The 17,616-nt window shown below is 44.7% G+C and overlaps 4 protein-coding genes across 10 annotated transcripts; 2 read left to right on the top strand and 2 right to left on the bottom strand.

Annotated features, from left to right (window-relative positions):
* The first annotated feature begins 554 nt into the window (after positions 1-554).
* On the top strand, positions 555-1,742 carry nanp (N-acetylneuraminic acid phosphatase). Its single transcript, XM_062463922.1, has 2 exons — positions 555-742; positions 866-1,742. The coding sequence occupies exons 1-2, from the start codon at positions 653-655 to the stop codon at positions 1,511-1,513; spliced, it is 738 nt and encodes a 245-aa protein (XP_062319906.1). The 5' UTR covers positions 555-652; the 3' UTR covers positions 1,514-1,742.
* Positions 1,688-7,164, bottom strand: polr1b (RNA polymerase I subunit B). Its single transcript, XM_062463920.1, has 15 exons — positions 6,941-7,164; positions 6,637-6,804; positions 6,351-6,497; positions 6,113-6,245; positions 5,856-5,992; positions 5,529-5,752; positions 5,266-5,437; positions 4,994-5,165; positions 4,592-4,873; positions 4,244-4,377; positions 3,944-4,114; positions 3,661-3,817; positions 3,370-3,566; positions 3,031-3,281; positions 1,688-2,919 (listed from the first exon to the last, which is right to left on the bottom strand). The coding sequence occupies exons 1-15, from the start codon at positions 7,115-7,117 to the stop codon at positions 2,037-2,039; spliced, it is 3,405 nt and encodes a 1,134-aa protein (XP_062319904.1). The 5' UTR covers positions 7,118-7,164; the 3' UTR covers positions 1,688-2,036.
* A 260-nt stretch (positions 7,165-7,424) lies between these two features.
* Positions 7,425-12,844, bottom strand: ttl (tubulin tyrosine ligase). 5 transcript variants are annotated; one of them, XM_062463927.1, is made up of 8 exons: positions 12,791-12,844; positions 12,085-12,195; positions 11,635-11,713; positions 11,258-11,490; positions 10,974-11,109; positions 10,623-10,892; positions 10,298-10,441; positions 7,425-9,845 (listed from the first exon to the last, which is right to left on the bottom strand). In XM_062463927.1, exons 1-8 carry the CDS (start codon positions 12,822-12,824, stop codon positions 9,641-9,643), a joined length of 1,212 nt encoding a protein of 403 aa, XP_062319911.1. In that variant the 5' UTR covers positions 12,825-12,844; the 3' UTR covers positions 7,425-9,640. The 5 variants fall into 5 exon arrangements, with proteins under 5 accessions (XP_062319911.1, XP_062319913.1, XP_062319912.1 ...); XM_062463929.1 differs by having other exon boundaries at positions 12,311-12,836; XM_062463928.1 differs by having other exon boundaries at positions 12,085-12,209; positions 12,311-12,836.
* Positions 11,898-16,087, top strand: fignl1 (fidgetin-like 1). Of its 3 annotated transcripts, XM_062463924.1 has the most exons (3): positions 11,898-11,988; positions 12,818-12,864; positions 13,817-16,087. In XM_062463924.1, the coding sequence occupies exon 3, from the start codon at positions 13,834-13,836 to the stop codon at positions 15,778-15,780; it is 1,947 nt and encodes a 648-aa protein (XP_062319908.1). In that variant the 5' UTR covers positions 11,898-11,988; positions 12,818-12,864; positions 13,817-13,833; the 3' UTR covers positions 15,781-16,087. The 3 variants fall into 3 exon arrangements, with proteins under 3 accessions (XP_062319908.1, XP_062319907.1, XP_062319909.1); XM_062463923.1 differs by lacking the exons at positions 11,898-11,988; positions 12,818-12,864 and adding an exon at positions 13,115-13,404; XM_062463925.1 differs by lacking the exons at positions 11,898-11,988; positions 12,818-12,864 and adding an exon at positions 13,443-13,508.
* The last annotated feature ends 1,529 nt before the right edge of the window (positions 16,088-17,616 follow it).

Consider the following 17,616-nt stretch of genomic DNA (forward strand, 5'->3'; position numbering starts at 1 on the left):
TCTGGTGTGAGAGCACGCAAAGCACGGAAGAAAATAGCCTACTGACGGTTACATAATGTACATGGATTGGTGGGGGTGTGTCTGTGTGGTTGGGTGGTTGGAGGATTGAAGTTTAGCAGTGAGCCAACACACAGTACATTCATGTTTAATTGAGGTTATTGAATTTATTTTAGATGGAGCATTGTTGAATGGGCACCCATAGGGGGAAGCCACCTGCTTCTCTATTTTTGTTAATGGGGTTTCACAACAGAGGGTTCAATGCGTGTTTGTTCTAGCTATGTTAGTTCAAGATTTACAGCTTCTGGTCTCGTTTCAAGCCTATGTTTTCAAATGACACCGGTTCCGTTTCGTTCAGAACTGCTTGGTCTCTCATACTTTTTTGTGTGCGTATTTCACACAAAAAATAGAACAGACACGGTTAGTACCAATGTTGGTATAATCGCAGTAGATAAAGACAGTTTCCATATTTGATACATTAACGCCCTCTAGGGGAGGTGATTATTGTTGCTTTCTTCTAAAACCATAACACCCATAATGCAATATTCAACGTATGCCCTTCCGCATTGTGTATTGAGTATTCCGATTTTGTTACACGTGTTAATTACGATTCATTCTTATGAACCTTTGCCAATAATATATGTAGTCTGCAAGAATGGACCGTAACAGTTTAAAGGCAATATTGTTTGATCTGGACAATACGCTTATTGACACAGCGGGAGCAGGAGTGGTGGCCATACAAAAAGTGAGGAGAAATAAATTAACCTAAGTGCAACTCAGAACAGAGCCTGCACACTTAACTACATACAACACCATTCACCATCAACCTGTAATGGAAATGCTAACAATGTACCATGTCCTTCCACAGACAAGTGAGCTCCTGAAAACCGCTTTGGGCCAAAATGACCATTGCACTGATGACATCTGTGACAGGTTCAAAAGGAAGCTTCTACACGAGACTTTCGACTCTGCAGAGGGTAGATCCATTGATGAGGTGCGTGTCAAGCATTGGGAGGAGAGCATCTTGGAAGTAGTGAGTAGCTCCTACCCTAGCCTGGGACACAAATGCTATTACCTCTGGAAGAACACTCGCCTGGAGCTTCTAACCTTATCACCTCCAGTGTGTAATCTACTGAAGGAGCTGAGGACTAGCTATAAACTACTATTGCTTACGAATGGGGAGACCCAAACCCAGAGAGAGAAGGTGGAGGCAGTGGGGTGTCAGGGATATTTCGATGCCATAGTGGTGGGGGGAGAGCATGCAGAGGAGAAGCCTTCGCCATCCATATTTACCCACTGCTTCACCCTGCTGGGGGTGCAGGCTCTTCACTGTGTGATGGTGGGTGACTCTCTGTACACAGACATCCTGGGGGGCTTCAAGGCAGGGGTCCGTGCCACCGTGTGGATTAACAACAGGGGTGGCTCGCCACCAGAGGGTTCAGTCAAACCGGACTATACCATTTCCAGTGTGTTAGAACTACCAGACATTCTGGCTCATTTCAAACAAGGCTCTTGAAAAGTACTTGATATGGAGTGCCAAGATTAATATAGTCCTAAAATAATTTCCCCCATTAATCTGTGTGGTGGGTGCACTCAGACAAAAATTAACACTAACATTCCAATTCTGTGGATGAATAATTAAATAAAAATAAACACAATTTTATTGTTAAAAAGTACTATCAAACTTTGAATTCTTTATTACTGTACGTTATTGTTTAACCCCCCCCCCCATGTTCCATTCAAGATGCATCATCCGATCATAACTTAGTCTGTCGTCATAATACAGTGTGTCTCTCCACTCTGTCAAACAATCTGAAAGCATCTTGTCAACATAAAACACTGACATTAATAACACAAACCTTTTTTGACTTAGTTAGTTTTTTTTTTTTATTCTGAGAAAATACCATAAGAGGATGCAACATTATCTCAGAATCTTATAAATACTAACCAACCAGTCCTACTCACAATGTAAAATAAGCTAAGCATTCTGTGAAAGGCACAGTAATGGGTATGCATAGATGTGTGTGTACCGGTGAAAATCACTTTACTTCCAATTTGACTTTGATGTTCATGGCGGCCAACTCTGCTACAAAGTACCGGAAGACGTAAGGCACAGACACAGTGTCGATGGAGTCGCTCTTGCCACACAGGGTGCAGACAGTCTTACGGTGGCGTGTCGCCGACCAGGATGGCGGGGGCTTCTCCAGCAGGGGCGACAGCAGGCTGCCGCAGTCCACACACACTTGGGCCACCGAGCGGTCCGAGCAGTTGAAGAGGCGGTCGTGGAGCAGGAAGGAAGTCCCGTGGGCCAGCAGAGCGTCGCGCTCCATCTCCCCGAAGCGAATGCCCCCCTGGATGTTTCTCCCTCCCACCGGCTGGTTGGTCACCTTGTCTCTTGCCCCCGTGGTCCGCACCTGGAACTTGTCGGACACCATGTGGCGTAGTCTCTGGTAGTAGACCACGCCAATGAAGATGTCCGCCTCCAGCTCCAGGCCGCTCAGGCCACTGTAAAGGCGCTCTGTGCCGTAGTGGTTGTAGCCGGCTGCTCGCAGCATGTCCCCGAAGTGCTCCAGTGCTGAGTGCTCCTCAGAAAAGGTGAAGGGGGTGGCGTCGTGAGCCAGGCCGTGGAGGGCGCCGGACTTGCCGGCCATGCTCTCAATGAGCATGCCGATGGTCATACGGGAGGGGAAGCCGTGGGGGTTGAACAGGATGTCAGGGGTCATGCCGCTCTCTGTGAAGGGCATGTCCTCGGCGGGCCACAGGCGGCTCAGGATGCCCTTCTGACCGTGGCGGCTGGCGAACTTGTCGCCGATGGTGGGGTTACGTTGCACCCGCACAGTTATGCAGACACGCTTGAAGCGCCCTGAGCCAGAGTCGTTGCTGCAGACCTTGATGTTGTCTACAATACAGCTCTCTTGACTCCTGGCAGACAGATGGTAAACAGCGGATTAAAGAGCACATCACAACAAGCATAAAGAAATACAAAGGATGAAGCATTTAAATGCAAAAAAAAAAAAAAAAAAGGAGCCTCACTTGTAGAAGTGGACAAAGCCCTGGCCGGTGTTTAGGTTGACATAGCTGTAGAAGGGGTCTCCATAATGTAGTAATGCCCCAATGGGAGGGAGGCCATCATCGTCCAGTTTATCCATCACCTTTAGGTCTCCAGGTTTGACACCAAAGACCAGGTTGTTATCCCCCTTCATCTTCTCAGTCAGGTCCACAAGCTCAGTCTTGTACACACTGCCATATGCAAAACCTCTTTCCCACGAAGACTTGTTCAGGATCTGCAATGAAAACAGGTTAGTAGCATTTTTGTTTATAAAAACACATGCACAGCCAGGAAATGGAACACGAGTTTCACAAGCGTCTCACCATAGCATCCTCCATGTCATAGCCAGTGTAGGAGATGACAGCCACAATGGCGTTTGTGCCAATGGGGTAGTTGTCCATGTTGTAGTGATCATACATTAAGGGCCTGACCAGAGGGCTCTGGGGGGTCTGCAGGCGATACAGCTTGTTGTCAGAACGATCCTGGAATGAATGGAGGGGGAAGCCCATGGTCTGCTTACCTGGGGAGGAGACACACAATTGTATAGCCTTCAGATGACTTTTTTTGACTTACTGGTTAACAATACTACTCCATGGGGAGTGGGAAAGCCTTACCCATTTGACACTGGTACATGTTCCTGGGACTCTGGTTGTGGTCTGAGTAAGGGATGAAGTTGGCGACCACACTCAGCATGCTGTGGGGGAAGAGCTCCTGGTGGGTTGTCACACCTGGCTCTATCTCATCCTCGCTGACGCCCACGTTGATGTACAGCTGCAGGAAAGGGGAGAGGACCACCCTTTTAGTGATGTTTTACAGTTGTGAGCCCCAGTCTAGGGATGCTTTTCCATCAATTACTTTTGCAACCACACAGCCATAGAGGGGCTACTCGTGCTGCACCTGTTCAAAGGTGCCAATCAGCTCCTGCTTGCCCAATGCCAGGTTTCTGACTGGGCGCACCATGCGGCAGGGTGTGGTGAAGAGGAAGAGGCCAGGGTACATGCTGGCCTTGCCCGTCTTAGGAATCAACACAATCTCCGTCCAGGGTGGGATCTTCTTCTCTTTCAAGACCTGCAAGAAGTTTGACACTATCGAGTCACATCCCACATAAGTCACTGATGGGTGCTCAGTACATCAAACCTATATCCAAATTTTAAACATGTACTGTAAGCAATGGGCTTGTGATGCTCGAGGTCTTACCTTGAATCCACGGAGAGTGTCTGCTAATATGGGCGCAAGCTCGCTTTCGACCCAGCCCACCATGGTTCCATCCAGGACCACAGGGTAGCAGTCAGAGAAGGCCTGGCCCGGGGACCCATCCACAGGCGTCACACCTGGGTTACAGAGGTGCAAGTTGTGGGATTCTGAGCATTTCTTCAAACATTAGACCTCCCACCATAAAAATCTCAGAGTAAAACACTAGGGGAAAAGGTATTCCTGTGGGATTTTTACAAGACAACTACAACTGTGGCACATCCTCTCATAACCTGTGTACAAAAAGTGGTTATGAAAAACAATGTTTTGATGCTCGGTTGTTCTGTCACTCACCCAGGGAGCAGAGCAGGGCTGGCAGGGTGGTGGTAAGGTAGGATTGGGCCACAATCTCACAGTGTGCCGTCATGTGGTTCATGAGGCCGCAGGGCTCCCCGTCAGGGGTGTGGACGGGACACAAGAAGCCCCAGGACTCGGGCAGCAGCCGACGCACAGAAGTGGTCCTCATCCTGGCGAAGGCTGCACCTCTGTGCACGCAGCGGAAATGAGACAGGTAACGGATGAAGTTGAGCTTGTCGGCCACCACCGACAAGCCTGTGTCCTGGAGCATACCCAGACCTGAAGAGCCAAGACGTACACGCAGTCACAATGCAGTCTCACACATCCAAACAAAACCAACAAGCATCAACAAACATTGCACAGATAATCTAGTGCAGACACTGGCATGCAGACACGGACCTGTTTTTGACGTGAGATTCCCTGTGGCCAGAAGATACTCAAATGCCTTAGTGAGATCAGTGCCCTGGTTGAACATCTTGGCCAGGTGGTCAGAGCTCACCATTCCAGTCAGCCTGTGGGCTTTCTTTTCCATGGACAGCTTCACAGAAACCAGCCAGGAAGTCATCTTCTCCTGTAGCCATAAAAACAATGATGGGATTAATCACGTCTGTTGATGTACCATGGGCTGTATACAGTTTAACACCATTGTCACCAACCATCTCCATGCCCACCTTCATGAACATGAGGTAAAGCCGTCCAGGCGTGAGAACCTCATGACACATGAGGCTGTCAGGATTCTCCTCCATGCACTCTTGCTTGGCAAATGTGAACAGCTTCCTGGTCATCAGACACAGCATGTAGAACTTCTCCACATCGGACTTCAGGTGGATACAGATGCATTGACTGGAAGCAGGAACAACAACATCATCAGCGCGTTTGTCCTCTGAGAAAGAAAGAGGCTCATCACATTTGACACTTTTGTTCCAACGCTTACTCTAGCAGGAAGTTTGCACACTGCTCGTGGGTGTTCCACTCTGGAAGGTTCATCTTGACCCGGAATCTCTCGCCAAGATAGTTGAGGACCTTCGCCTGGGTGGTGCCACCCTCCTCCATGACCAGACGCAGCATCTCTGACACACAGCTCTTGTAGAAGGAGTTGTCCTCTCGACCCTTGATCAGCTCCTGGTAGATCTGGAAGTCTGTAAAATTCACGAGCGCCTGGGAAACATATACAATGGTCAAGTAGGTGATATCCAAAAGTAGGATCAGCAATATCGTCTACGTCATGTCACCACCATTCGTAAAAACAGGTGCAAGTCACCTTCAGTGCAAAGCCCAACGGCAGGAAGAAAAGCTCTTTCTGGTAGATGAAGTTCAACATTACAGTGCCGTTATCCAGATAATGCAGGTTCATGTTGATAGCAGTGTGCTCCTCCTTCACGCAATGCATTGAGATACCTAAACACAGATGTACACAGAGTTACCCTGGTGGCATCCTTGGTAATAAATCACAACATACACAGAGTAGCTCATCCATGTTGTTTTCTTTTAAGCATTAAATAACTGCCAGATACTTACCATACTGAGTGTATCCCTGGCCTCTGCTCTTCCACTTTGGTCTTGACATGGCTATGGGGTAGTTTCTCCTCGGCATAATGAGCATACGGATAACCTTCTCAATGCCATTCACTATGAAATAGCCCCCCATTTCCTGATAGTATAAAAGGTTACGAGTAACATCAATCATTTCCAACATTATTTGATCAGGGATTGATTAAATGTGATTAGTATGCACTGGTATAAGGTCCAGGCCTACCTCAGCCTCCTCATGGTGCTTGATGAGCTCTTTGGGGGACAGCCCATGTAGGTTACACAGCTTGGACTTCACCATTATGGGCACTTGGCCCAGAGACTGTTTTATAATACCTTTAGGAATCCCATTGACAGACCAGCTGACATCTGCCTGTAAACACAGCACAAACATATGTGTGTGGAGACAAAACCAACTGGCAGGTAGCTCTCCAGGAACAGAGTTGGAACCCCTGCCTTACATTGACAATTAGAGAACACTTCAAAAACATGGATGCACAGGTCACGCTTACCACCAGTTTCCCCCTGTAGGAACTCCGTCTCCCCCTGCATTCTGCTGGGAACACGTTCAGGTCTCTGCAGATGCTCCCTTTGGCAACCGCTGGCTTGTAGATAGTGGCCTCAATAAATGCAAGACTGATCCTGTCATTTTTATACGTAAACTCCAGTGGAGGAATAGCCTAAGAAAGAGACGTGTCATGTGTTTATGTCAGCTCATATATCTAGCAGAACTGCCAGTTTAATCAACTATTCATTGGCTGCTTTGACAGCACTGCACCCACGTGAGAGCTACAGTAGCTAGCTAGCACCACCAACCTGCACAGCGCGACACAATCCATCCGTGACTGCCTGGTCAAACGACTCGATGTGGGCTTTGGTTAGATCTTGAACGGCAGCATGTTGTTGCGTCTTTGGTTGACCAAAACCTGGCTCTGTCAAATTCTTGAGACTTGGCGCGGTCGGTAAACTACTCCACTTCGTTGTGTAGTCCATGCTCACTCTTGTTTATCACATGGGAGTAGTGACTTAGGAAGTGAACTGACAGGAAGTTAAAAAAGAACACTACTAGGCATTTAAAGGGGCCGCACCTCGTACAAGAGCAGAGGGGATATATAAATTGCCGTCCATGTCAGAACATCTATCAGTAGGATTTCATTTAAATTCATAGATTGTTAGAAGTCTGTTTTCGAATTATGCGTCTATTTCGTAACTTTTGCGTCTATTTTATTACTTTGCTAAAATTATTATGGAAATAAGTCACCTTCTCTGTCTTTAATATGAAAAGAAACATCAGATCAACCACATTAGATATTTTTTATTCTACATGAATAAACAGACAATCAGGTTTTCGTGCAAGAGTTTGATAAAACATTAGGAAAACACAACATAGCATTCCTCTGCCTTTCGGTAGATTCACTAGAGGTTTTTGACCTTTAATGTTTTTAATACTGAAAAGAACACAAATGGGACAAGAAAACAGTGTCTTATTCACAATCAGTTGTTTTCTTTGGTAAATAATTGGATTACAGAATATACCAAGTCACCACTGTCCAGTCAAGCAGTAAATAAACATTGTATGAAGATAAAAGGTACATCATGAAAGACTTGAAAAACAATTAACAGCCACATAGGTTTAACAACAGTCAAATTCACTTCTTTCCAAACAATCAAACAAATAGAAGGTGCATCTTTATGCAAGAGGTCAAATTCTTCTTTAAAACATATTAAAGACTCAAGTCCTGCTAAGGCACCTCTTCCCTTTGATGGCAAGAATTGTAAATTTGATAATAATGCTGAGAATTTCTTTTGGACATACATTCCCAATAATGTGCTGAGTAGAACCATGTTCTTTTTATTGTTTAGCAAAATATCTAGAGACATGTATGTTCCGTACATAATCTACCCAAACATTCAATCACAATTATGCATTTCAAGCAATTGTGTCCCCTGATCATGCATATTAAATAAATGCCGTCAGTCACACTTGCTTGTCCTTCATTCTCAAAGTGTAAAAAAAAAGAAAAGACAATTGGATATGTGCCAACAGTGTCCCTAAAAACATAATGAAGCACAGACTCAAATTGCATTATACTGGGACAGACGAAAAGTTGGTGGAAAAGGGATAAACCTAAATGAAAACAAACTGACAATAAACTGAAAACAAACTCATGGGATTTAAAACTGTTACAATGCCATTAAGGCCACGTACAGACTATGTGGTCAGATGGTACAGTGTTCCACAGTGCAACTTAAACATACAGGACTAACAAGCAAAATTATACACTGTATATAACCAAGCATGCAGGTGAGTAACTGAACAGGCTTTCAATAAATTAACACAAAAAAACATAATTGCTTTGACATACAGGTTTTGGGGTTAGATTTGCAGTATTCTCCATTTATGGTCTCTACCCCAAAAATACAAACTTTTTACAGGCCACTATCATTATTAAAAGCACTTGAACAGTACTGCAAAGCTAATCCATACACGAGAAGTCTGCAGAATTACACCAATCTAAGTTAAAACAAACACATATGCAGTTATTAAATAAGCGTTAAATGGATCTCTTAGAAAGATTCACAAGAAAACAACAAGCTGCCTCTAGGCAGCTCTTTATTAGCAAAGAGCTTTCAGTACACGAGGCCAAAGGGGTAAGCAGTCCTAATTGAAATAGATCAGCACAGTCTACTACTTCATGCTTTCACAACATGCCGTCTCTTCTAATTGGAAAGAAACCTGAGGACTTAACTGGGAACTTCATACGAAAAAGAACAAACACCGACATAAATGAAATGTATATAATTTTATGTAAGATCTAAGTTACATGCCCACTTCGTAAAGAACAAGCAGTAAAACTAAAATCCAATAAACGTACTGCTTAGAAACAATACCTATAGTAGAATACCTACACCTCTCTCTGACACTTCACCCTATGATATAAGGTTTGCCATTTTATAATGTCTGGTATGGTATCATCATCATACAGGGGGAGCGGAATGTTTATTGCAGTGCTAACATTTGTGGGTAAAACCAATAGATTTACATACCATACATACTCCGGACCAGACCACACATTGATATGCACTTGGCTTCCCGACAGCACACATAACACACACAATAGCAGAGGCAAGCGATCAACATTTTGCATCTTTTAAGGAGATAGAGATGTAAGGCACTACAGTCTCAGAATTGGATACAACTCTGAGCCTCTCTCTCCATCAGACCCAGGGAGACCCAGTGGCAGCATTACGGGATGGAAAGACTCCTCGTCTCACTCTGGAATCTTCTAACTTATCACTCATCAATCGCCTCAAAATCAGCAAATCTCCATGAACGTGTATTCTGCGTGGCCAAGGGGTTAGGGAGAAGAGAATACGGAAGAACAAATCAAGATGTACCAAAAGCTGTCCAGATTCCCAAGCCCATGGGACCTTTCAAGGAGAGCATGGGAGTTTGCATGGGATAGAGGGTAGAGAATGAGGCTATTTGTAGAAGAGAACGAGGATTTTGTGTGCTTACAGTCGAGTGAAAGGGCCCACATGGAGGGGCCCTCTCAATTTCGGTGAAGAACAAGAGGATGTTGTGATTGTTGAGAAGGAAGGGGAGGACGAGTAGGGGGAAGAAGAGGCTGAGGAGGAGGAGGAGGAGTCACTGTTCAGGGTGAAGACACTGGATATTGCTACATCCACAATACCCTGGCAAAGCTCTGGATAGAGTTTCCTAAAGGAAGAAGCAATAACAGTGTTGTCATGGCTGTTAAGAAGAGCAGCTATATCAAACAAGGTCAAAAGACAGCAATAGAAATCCAAATGATATATTATCCAGCATGCAAAATCGCTTCAAAAGGAAACTTTACACTTCTATTATAATTTAGATTCCCCAGACAGTCAGAGCTAAAAAACATTTTTATATAAAATAGAAGAGCCATAGAGAACACTGGCAATATTTTCACAATAAATCTAAGGGGTGAACTCTCAGTGGGAAACAAACAAGCATGAACAAACAATGAAGGTCTGAGTAGAGTATGATCCAGGACTCGGGGTTCATTTGAGATCACTGGTGGATTGTTAACATCAAAGCTAGCTTTTCTAACGCTGTGATGAAATTGAAATAATTGTGCCTGCAGGATAGGATAAAGGAAAGAAAGGAGGCCAGAAAGGAGTGGTACTGACTGTGCGCAGGCCGGAGCCCCGTTGATCTCGATCAGCCACACCTTGAAGCTCTCGTCCACCATGAAGTCGAAGCCAAAGAGCTGGAAGCTCTGATAGGACAGGTGCTTGGTGCTGATTGCTGGTTCAATACATGACAGACAGCTCCTGATGTTGGAGACAGGATCGGAGGTACAATACAAGTAAATCACAATCAAGCAGAAGTACAGTTCAAGAATAAAAAAAGGACATGCAAAGGACACAGGACTGAACATTTGATAAGCCCCTCGTAGCCTTGTTCCAGCTGTGGTGTAGATGAAAATGGAAGTAGGCTAGGAGAAAAACATACTTTATGATTTGCTTGATCTGAGGTAAGATGGAAGTCTCCAGGGCAACACTGTGAGTGGAGAGCAGGTACTGCCTGAACTCGTCGAAGAACATTTCGTTTCCTTCCTCGTAGCGGCCGTAGTTATGCGAGTGCTCCTTCTGTATGCAGTGATTGGTCAGGTGGCTGGTCATGTCCTGGAGGTTGGAGCTATTGTAGGGCTCAGAGGAAGTCCGCAGCACACCCTCTCGGTAAAGGTAGATGTTGTACTGATGGTCTACGAGCACCCAGCTCCTAACAACATCAAATGTAATGTATCAGAAACTTTACTATCCTGCAGTATTAGCTTCATAAAAAATAACAAGAATACCTTACCTGATGTCAAACTTGCGATGGCCGGGCTCAAGAAGTAGTGGCCTCTCTAGATATTTCTGAATGACGTGAACCTGACCCTGATTATCAATGTATTCCAGCAGCTGATTTGCATCATGTGATATCAAAATTCCAGCACCTGCAATAACACAAGCAATACAACCATTAACCGTTTTTCATTTAGTCTCAGACACAATATCTCCCTCTCTTATGCTTCCCTCAATTGCATTAAAAATGAATCAGACACTTAAACATGAAAGATGTATTAAAGTAGCATTGTAGCTTACCTTTTGCACCAGCAGATGACTTGGCAATCCACACTGTTCCGTCTCCGCTTTCTTTTTTTGAGTGATAGGAGGCCAAGAAGACCTCGCGTTCATCCGTCTTTGGGTTGCTTTTCATGTGGCTAATCCCATTAGTAGCAGGAGCAACAGGAGTGTTGAGGTTGGTTGGATAGATGATGTAGGACTCAGGGAACCAGTTGCATGAGTCTCTCAATTCTGGACTGGTCTTAATTAATCTGTGATGTCGAGAACAAGCACCAATCATCTAACACCAAACTATTGACTATTTTACAGTGACAGCGTGATACTTTTCACAAAAAAACAATCCTTTCACAAAAAAACAAGCCAATTTGATTCTATGAAAATACAGAAAAGCCTACTTGACTAATGATGCCTTGCGGCACAGCTTGTCAGCTCCCCTGTAATAATTCACCAGTTGCATCAGCCCGGGTTCATGGCCTGGGGAGAAGAACAATTAAATTAAGATAAAAGAAGAAAAGCAAAAATATTAAAATGAACAGTTTACAGTGCACATGACTTGACAAATATGTAAATGCAATACTGTAGGCTTGACAGAGCAAGGTCTAGGGCTAGGCCTAGATCCAATAAAAGGTCAGTGATCAAGGATGCAGTACGTTTGCTTCCAGAATAGACAATGCGGATGAGTCTGGGATGGGAAGAATGCTTCGAAAATGGGCATGCCTATGCCTAGGAGAAAGTTCCAGCCACTGAAGGTAGTCTAACTTATTTAAAACGTGACATAAGACAAGGCACACTGAATTTTGTCTCTATATCATCATACTGACATAATTCAAAATGAATTATTTTACCAAGACGTCCAAACGGCAGTCTGTTCCTTTCGCCCAACATCAAGTTGAATCTGGGATTGTCCCTTTTCAGCCTCTTCCATTGTCCAGTTGAGACGAGAATCTTGGAAACTTCTGCGTAAACGCTACTGTTGTCATCACGAGCGACAAATGTATACATTGGAGAATTCATTATGAACTATAATGTTCTGTCAGATAAACGACGAAAATAATTTCGATAATCACCCACTTCTAAATAATTGGAAGCAAGCTACGTGGGTCGCTAGCCCTACTATCCAACACTACAGCCTGGCGAGGGTTATCTCCGCAGAAGTCTGTGTGGCATGATGATTCAGTCATATCCAGTTTAGCTGGAAAATACTGAAAACGTGTCGTATAACTGGAAGTCGTGGAACAGCCAAGTGAATGCCAGAAAGCCTAAAGAGTCATTGTAAATACTTAATATTACATGACAGACATTTTCACTCATGAGTCCCAAGATTAGGGTGTGCCTGGTCTTCTGGGTTGTCCCTCGATTTGAGAACCTCTGACTCCACACAGACACAGCTCAGACAGCGAAGACTGTGTGCCACAGTGTCGGGACGGTAACTGCCTACGCAAAACAAATCAACTGCTTTCTGATAATCTGCTTTCACAGATAGTCATTTGGTTTGGTAATTAGTACATAATAAATCTACTTAAATGTGACTGTCTTCCATCACAGGCTCACCCCCGTTCCTTTCTTTATTCTCCGCAGCTGTCATCCTCGATCGTCAGGATAAACAGGAACTTCACAGGATTATGGTAACTGTAGTTTTTATTGTCTACCATAGCTCCTCTGGATAACGCTTATAATAAGACTTTCTTTTGTAAAAGTTTCCCTTTGGTATTTTTCATACATTTTTATTCAATATCAAACGTTCATCACAATGGTCGTATCGTAAATATATATTTAATAAGATTAACACACATATTTGATACTGCATATCCCATAAAGCCTAGCGTCAGTTTTAGAGGACTGCTATTTTCCTCATTTCATTACTTCGACCGCTAGATGACGTAGTCAAGTCATTTTGGATTTAAAAACGTTTCTGTGCTGTGGTCGTTGCATTTGTATTGTTAAGTTATGTCTTATAGTATGAATAAATAAACAAATTGATGCATACGATAGTTGCAGTTAATCCAGTTATGCTTTGACATGAAAATTGAATTGGGTGTACAATAAGATCCCCAAATTGTTGAGTGCACCTTTAAGATTAAGCTGGCGGCAAATTTAGTAGGCTTAATGACAGCCTGGCTCTTCGTTAGAACGTTTTCCTTCTCCTAAAATATTTCATATATGTTGTAAGTACTTTACGTTGTACGTCATCTAGCTAGACTAACTGTCGAGGCAAAGGCATAACTACAGTACCAAATTGCAGGATCTTGTAGAAGTTGGCACACTGTTGGTATGCTAATCTAGCTAGCTAGGTTAGTTACTTCTGTATAGCCTACGGTGTGAAACCAGTTTGCCAGCTAGTTGCTTGTTCAGTTCATGATGAAAACAGCAGTGTCGCAGATTAGTAGCTAGCTGGCTATACTACAGTCTGTTACTGACAAATGTATTCAGAAAGACAGTGTGACTCTTGTTCAAGTTTTCATGGACTGATGAAATGTTGACCACACTTGCAACGTATTCTTACAGGAGTTTATTGTTTGCCTGGATGCTTCTTTGGTTATGCATTGTTAATGTCTCCTGTCCCCACTCCTTATGCAGGTTGGAGTACGCCAGGCATGAGTGGTCCACACCTGGGCGAGTGGCAGAGGAGGTCCTTTGACATTTCATCTGGCACCTGCACACCTGAACAGACGGCAGACTCCTATCGGGCACATATCCTCGCCATTCAATATGCATGGGCGAGTTCCCAGCTCTCTGAGGCAGGCGCGGACAGCCTGCTCAGGACCTACTCCGAGCGCTATGCCGCAGTGCTGGACTCTGACGACCCTCGCACAGGTCTCAACAACTATGCAGAGAGTGCTCTGCACCTGGCTCGCAGTCAGAGGAACCACAGCGACAAATGGGAATCATCCCTTACCAAGGCTAGTGTGCTGGAGCTGCCGTGCGTGCAGAAGATGATTCAATCTGGGACAGACGGTGGAAAGTCCCTTGTGGTGCCAGCAGATGTTAACATATCTGTAGGGCAAGACAGCGGATGCAGCTCCCAGTCTCTACCCTCTACTGAGACTTTGCCCCTATTATTCAAGTCCACAGGATCCCCATTGCCCATGGCTGAGGGCGGCAGCATTTTTAGCCATCCACTGGGTGGTGCTGCAGACAGACCAAGTGGCTTTGACAGAATCTTGAGTAATACCAATGCCTCTGCTTGTCCACCACCACAAGCTCAGTCTCTATTTGGCCAGAACACCCCAGTTTCCGTACAAGCAACCCCAGGCCCCACAGCAGGCTCGCACAGTCACCAGTCTGCCTTCTTCCCCACCTCTAACTCCTCTAAGAGGAAGAACTTCTACAGCTCAGGTGGGGATGGGGGCAGGGACTCTGGGAGGGGGGCATCTGGCGTCCATGCAGCCCCAGACTCACGGAGTGGTACTAACTTTAAAACGGCAAGGGAGAAGTTCATTGTTGACCAGCAGAAAAAACATTCTTTCCAGACCCAGAGAGCTCAGCCGCCAGGGATGGCAGCTGCCATGAAGAAATCCCTGGGAGCCAACAGGCCACGGGGGACCTTCTCCAAGTTTGTGTCCCCTATGCCAAAGCAGGACGAGGATGAGGGTGGACCCAGCAACAACACGGCTCAAGAGAGTCAGGTTACTGATGAGCGTCTTAAAAACTTTGAGCCCAAGATCATTGAGCTTATCATGAGTGAAATCATGGACCACGGACCGCCTGTGGCCTGGGATGACATAGCAGGCCTGGAGTTTGCGAAAGCCACCATTAAGGAGATAGTGGTGTGGCCTATGCTGCGACCTGACATCTTCACTGGGCTCCGTGGCCCCCCCAAAGGCATTCTCCTGTTTGGGCCACCAGGAACAGGTAAAACTCTCATTGGGAAATGTATTGCTTGCCAGTCGGGAGCCACCTTCTTTAGCATTAGTGCTTCATCGCTCACGTCAAAGTGGGTGGGCGAAGGTGAAAAAATGGTAAGAGCACTGTTTACCATTGCCCGCTGTCACCAGCCAGCAGTCATCTTCATCGATGAGATCGACTCCCTGCTGTCTCAGAGGACGGATGGGGAGCATGACTCATCCAGACGTATAAAAACAGAGTTTTTGGTTCAGCTGGATGGAGCAGCTACCTCTGCTGAAGACCGTATCCTGGTGGTGGGGGCCACCAACCGCCCTCAGGAGATTGACGAGGCTGCCCGTAGACGCCTTTCAAAACGCCTGTACATCCCCCTCCCAGAGGCTGCTGCACGACGACAGATAGTGACCAACCTCATGGCTCAAGAGAAGAGCCAGATAGGAGAGGAGGAGTTGGAGAGTGTTGTTACAGGAACAGAGGGCTTCTCTGGGGCAGATATGACCCAGCTGTGCCGAGAGGCAGCATTGGGGCCCATACGGAGCATCCAGTTATGTGACATGGCCACCATCACAGCTGACCAGGTGCGGCCCATCCTGCACAGTGACTTCCAAGAGGCTCTGAGGACGGTGAGGCCCAGTGTCTCACCCAAAGACCTGGAGCTGTACCAGGACTGGAACAAGACTTTTGGATGTGGACGTTAATCAGGGCTGCAACATGGACTGTTGTAAATATTTAGTGGTCCCTTCTACTCCTTACTTATATTTAATTGGACTTATGTCTTGAATATGTATTCCAGAATGTAAAATAATAATTTTCATCAATAAAATTTGTACACAAACCAAAAACTTTATATCGTACTTTTGGAATATCTTTAAATGTGTTAGCATCTACCTTTCTGTGTAGATTTTACATGTTACCAACAGTACATTATGACCAAGGGCATTGTCATGGGAATATTCTATCTGAAGATTTTGTAATATGTTCCTAATAAAGTTACTTAAGAATGCACAGTATGTGGTGTTTATGTGTTGTAAAGCTACGGAAATGTGGCAAAGTTTTAGTTAGGGATGGGTGGGCTATGGAGTAATACAACCTGTTCCCTTTTCACTCCAATCTATCCTCTGCAAAGACAGTAGTTGCAGTCAGTCGTATAGTGTATCAGCATGTTTGTCATGCTTATACAAGTATGTCAACGTCTTCTTGTCATTGGTATTCATGAAATGCTTACTGAAACAGACTCCAACTATTCCAGTTTTTTGCCAGGGTTCTGTTTTTCAGCATGGCAGGGGAAGTTGGGCAACATGGAGTATATCCTTGTTGCCCACAGATTTGCTCTTGCACAGTCTCTTTTCCTGTCACGCAACAACAGGAAAATGATGAAGAGTGCTTTTGAGTATACTCTTGTAGGTTTTTATTGATACAGTAGCTACAAATTTAAGCAGGTTTTGTGTATAACTGTACGGCAGAAACTTTGATCTCTGTCAGCCAAGTCTTGGTCCTTAGATGAATGAGGAGTTTTCAACAGGGAGTTATAATGTAGTTGATCTCCTTTTATGTTGAACGCCTCTGGTCATACACTGCTAGTGGGTTAGAGGCAGACGATTATAGATTGTGCACACATGAAATTAAATTGTCATGTAATTTTTATGAAACAATCTTTGAGAAACTGGAAGACCATGAAAAAAGGGTTTCATTTATTTTTCATCTTTTTGTCAAGATGCTAATTAATATTTCAGAGTTCTGTGGTTGGCCACAGTATTGAAACTTTGTTGAAGACGCCAGCAATGCAAGTAGTGCGCATATCCCCCATGGCTGGTGGAAGCTTCTCAGAACAGCAGGACTCCTCCCAGGTGGACCTGGACAGATGCATAGCATTCCTCTGGTACAGGGATTGGATGCAGGTCCAGATTCTTCCACAGTGGAGAATATGTCCACCTAACACATATTTAACACCTCTTCTTCCCAGACAAAGAGTGATAAATGTTAAAAGCCTGAGCTTTACATGAAGCTGTGGTATTACTAATGCACAGAGGCAATTATCCTTAGCCAAGACAATATAAGATGACCGTCAAGCACACAGTAAACAAGCTCTCTTTGCCATGTATGTGTGGGACAAATTATCTTATGTAACTATACGATTTAAGTTGTTGAAATTATTTATTGAGTTTGGTGAAAACTTGACCACCCTGCAAAGATCCCTGACCTAAACGCCAGCAGACACATTTGGGATCAAATCTAACGCCATCTGCAAGCCAAGTCCAATCACCCAACATCAGTGCCCAACCTCCCTAATGCTCTTGAGGTAGAATGGAAGCTAATCCTGCATCCATGTTCCAACGTCTATTGGAAAGCCTTCCCAGAAAAGTGGAAACCAACTCTATAGTAATGCTCATGATTTTGGAATGAGAGGTTCAACAAGCAGGTGTCTGTACACTTAGCTGTGTCCTCATGCCATTGACCATATAGTGAACATTGTAGATTTTTTACCCTCAGTTCAAAAGAGGTTCATAGTATATGTAGTCCAACCACATCAGACA

The sequence above is a fragment of the Osmerus eperlanus genome, chromosome 6, assembly GCF_963692335.1.
Source record: "Osmerus eperlanus chromosome 6, fOsmEpe2.1, whole genome shotgun sequence".
NCBI lineage: Eukaryota > Metazoa > Chordata > Actinopteri > Osmeriformes > Osmeridae > Osmerus > Osmerus eperlanus.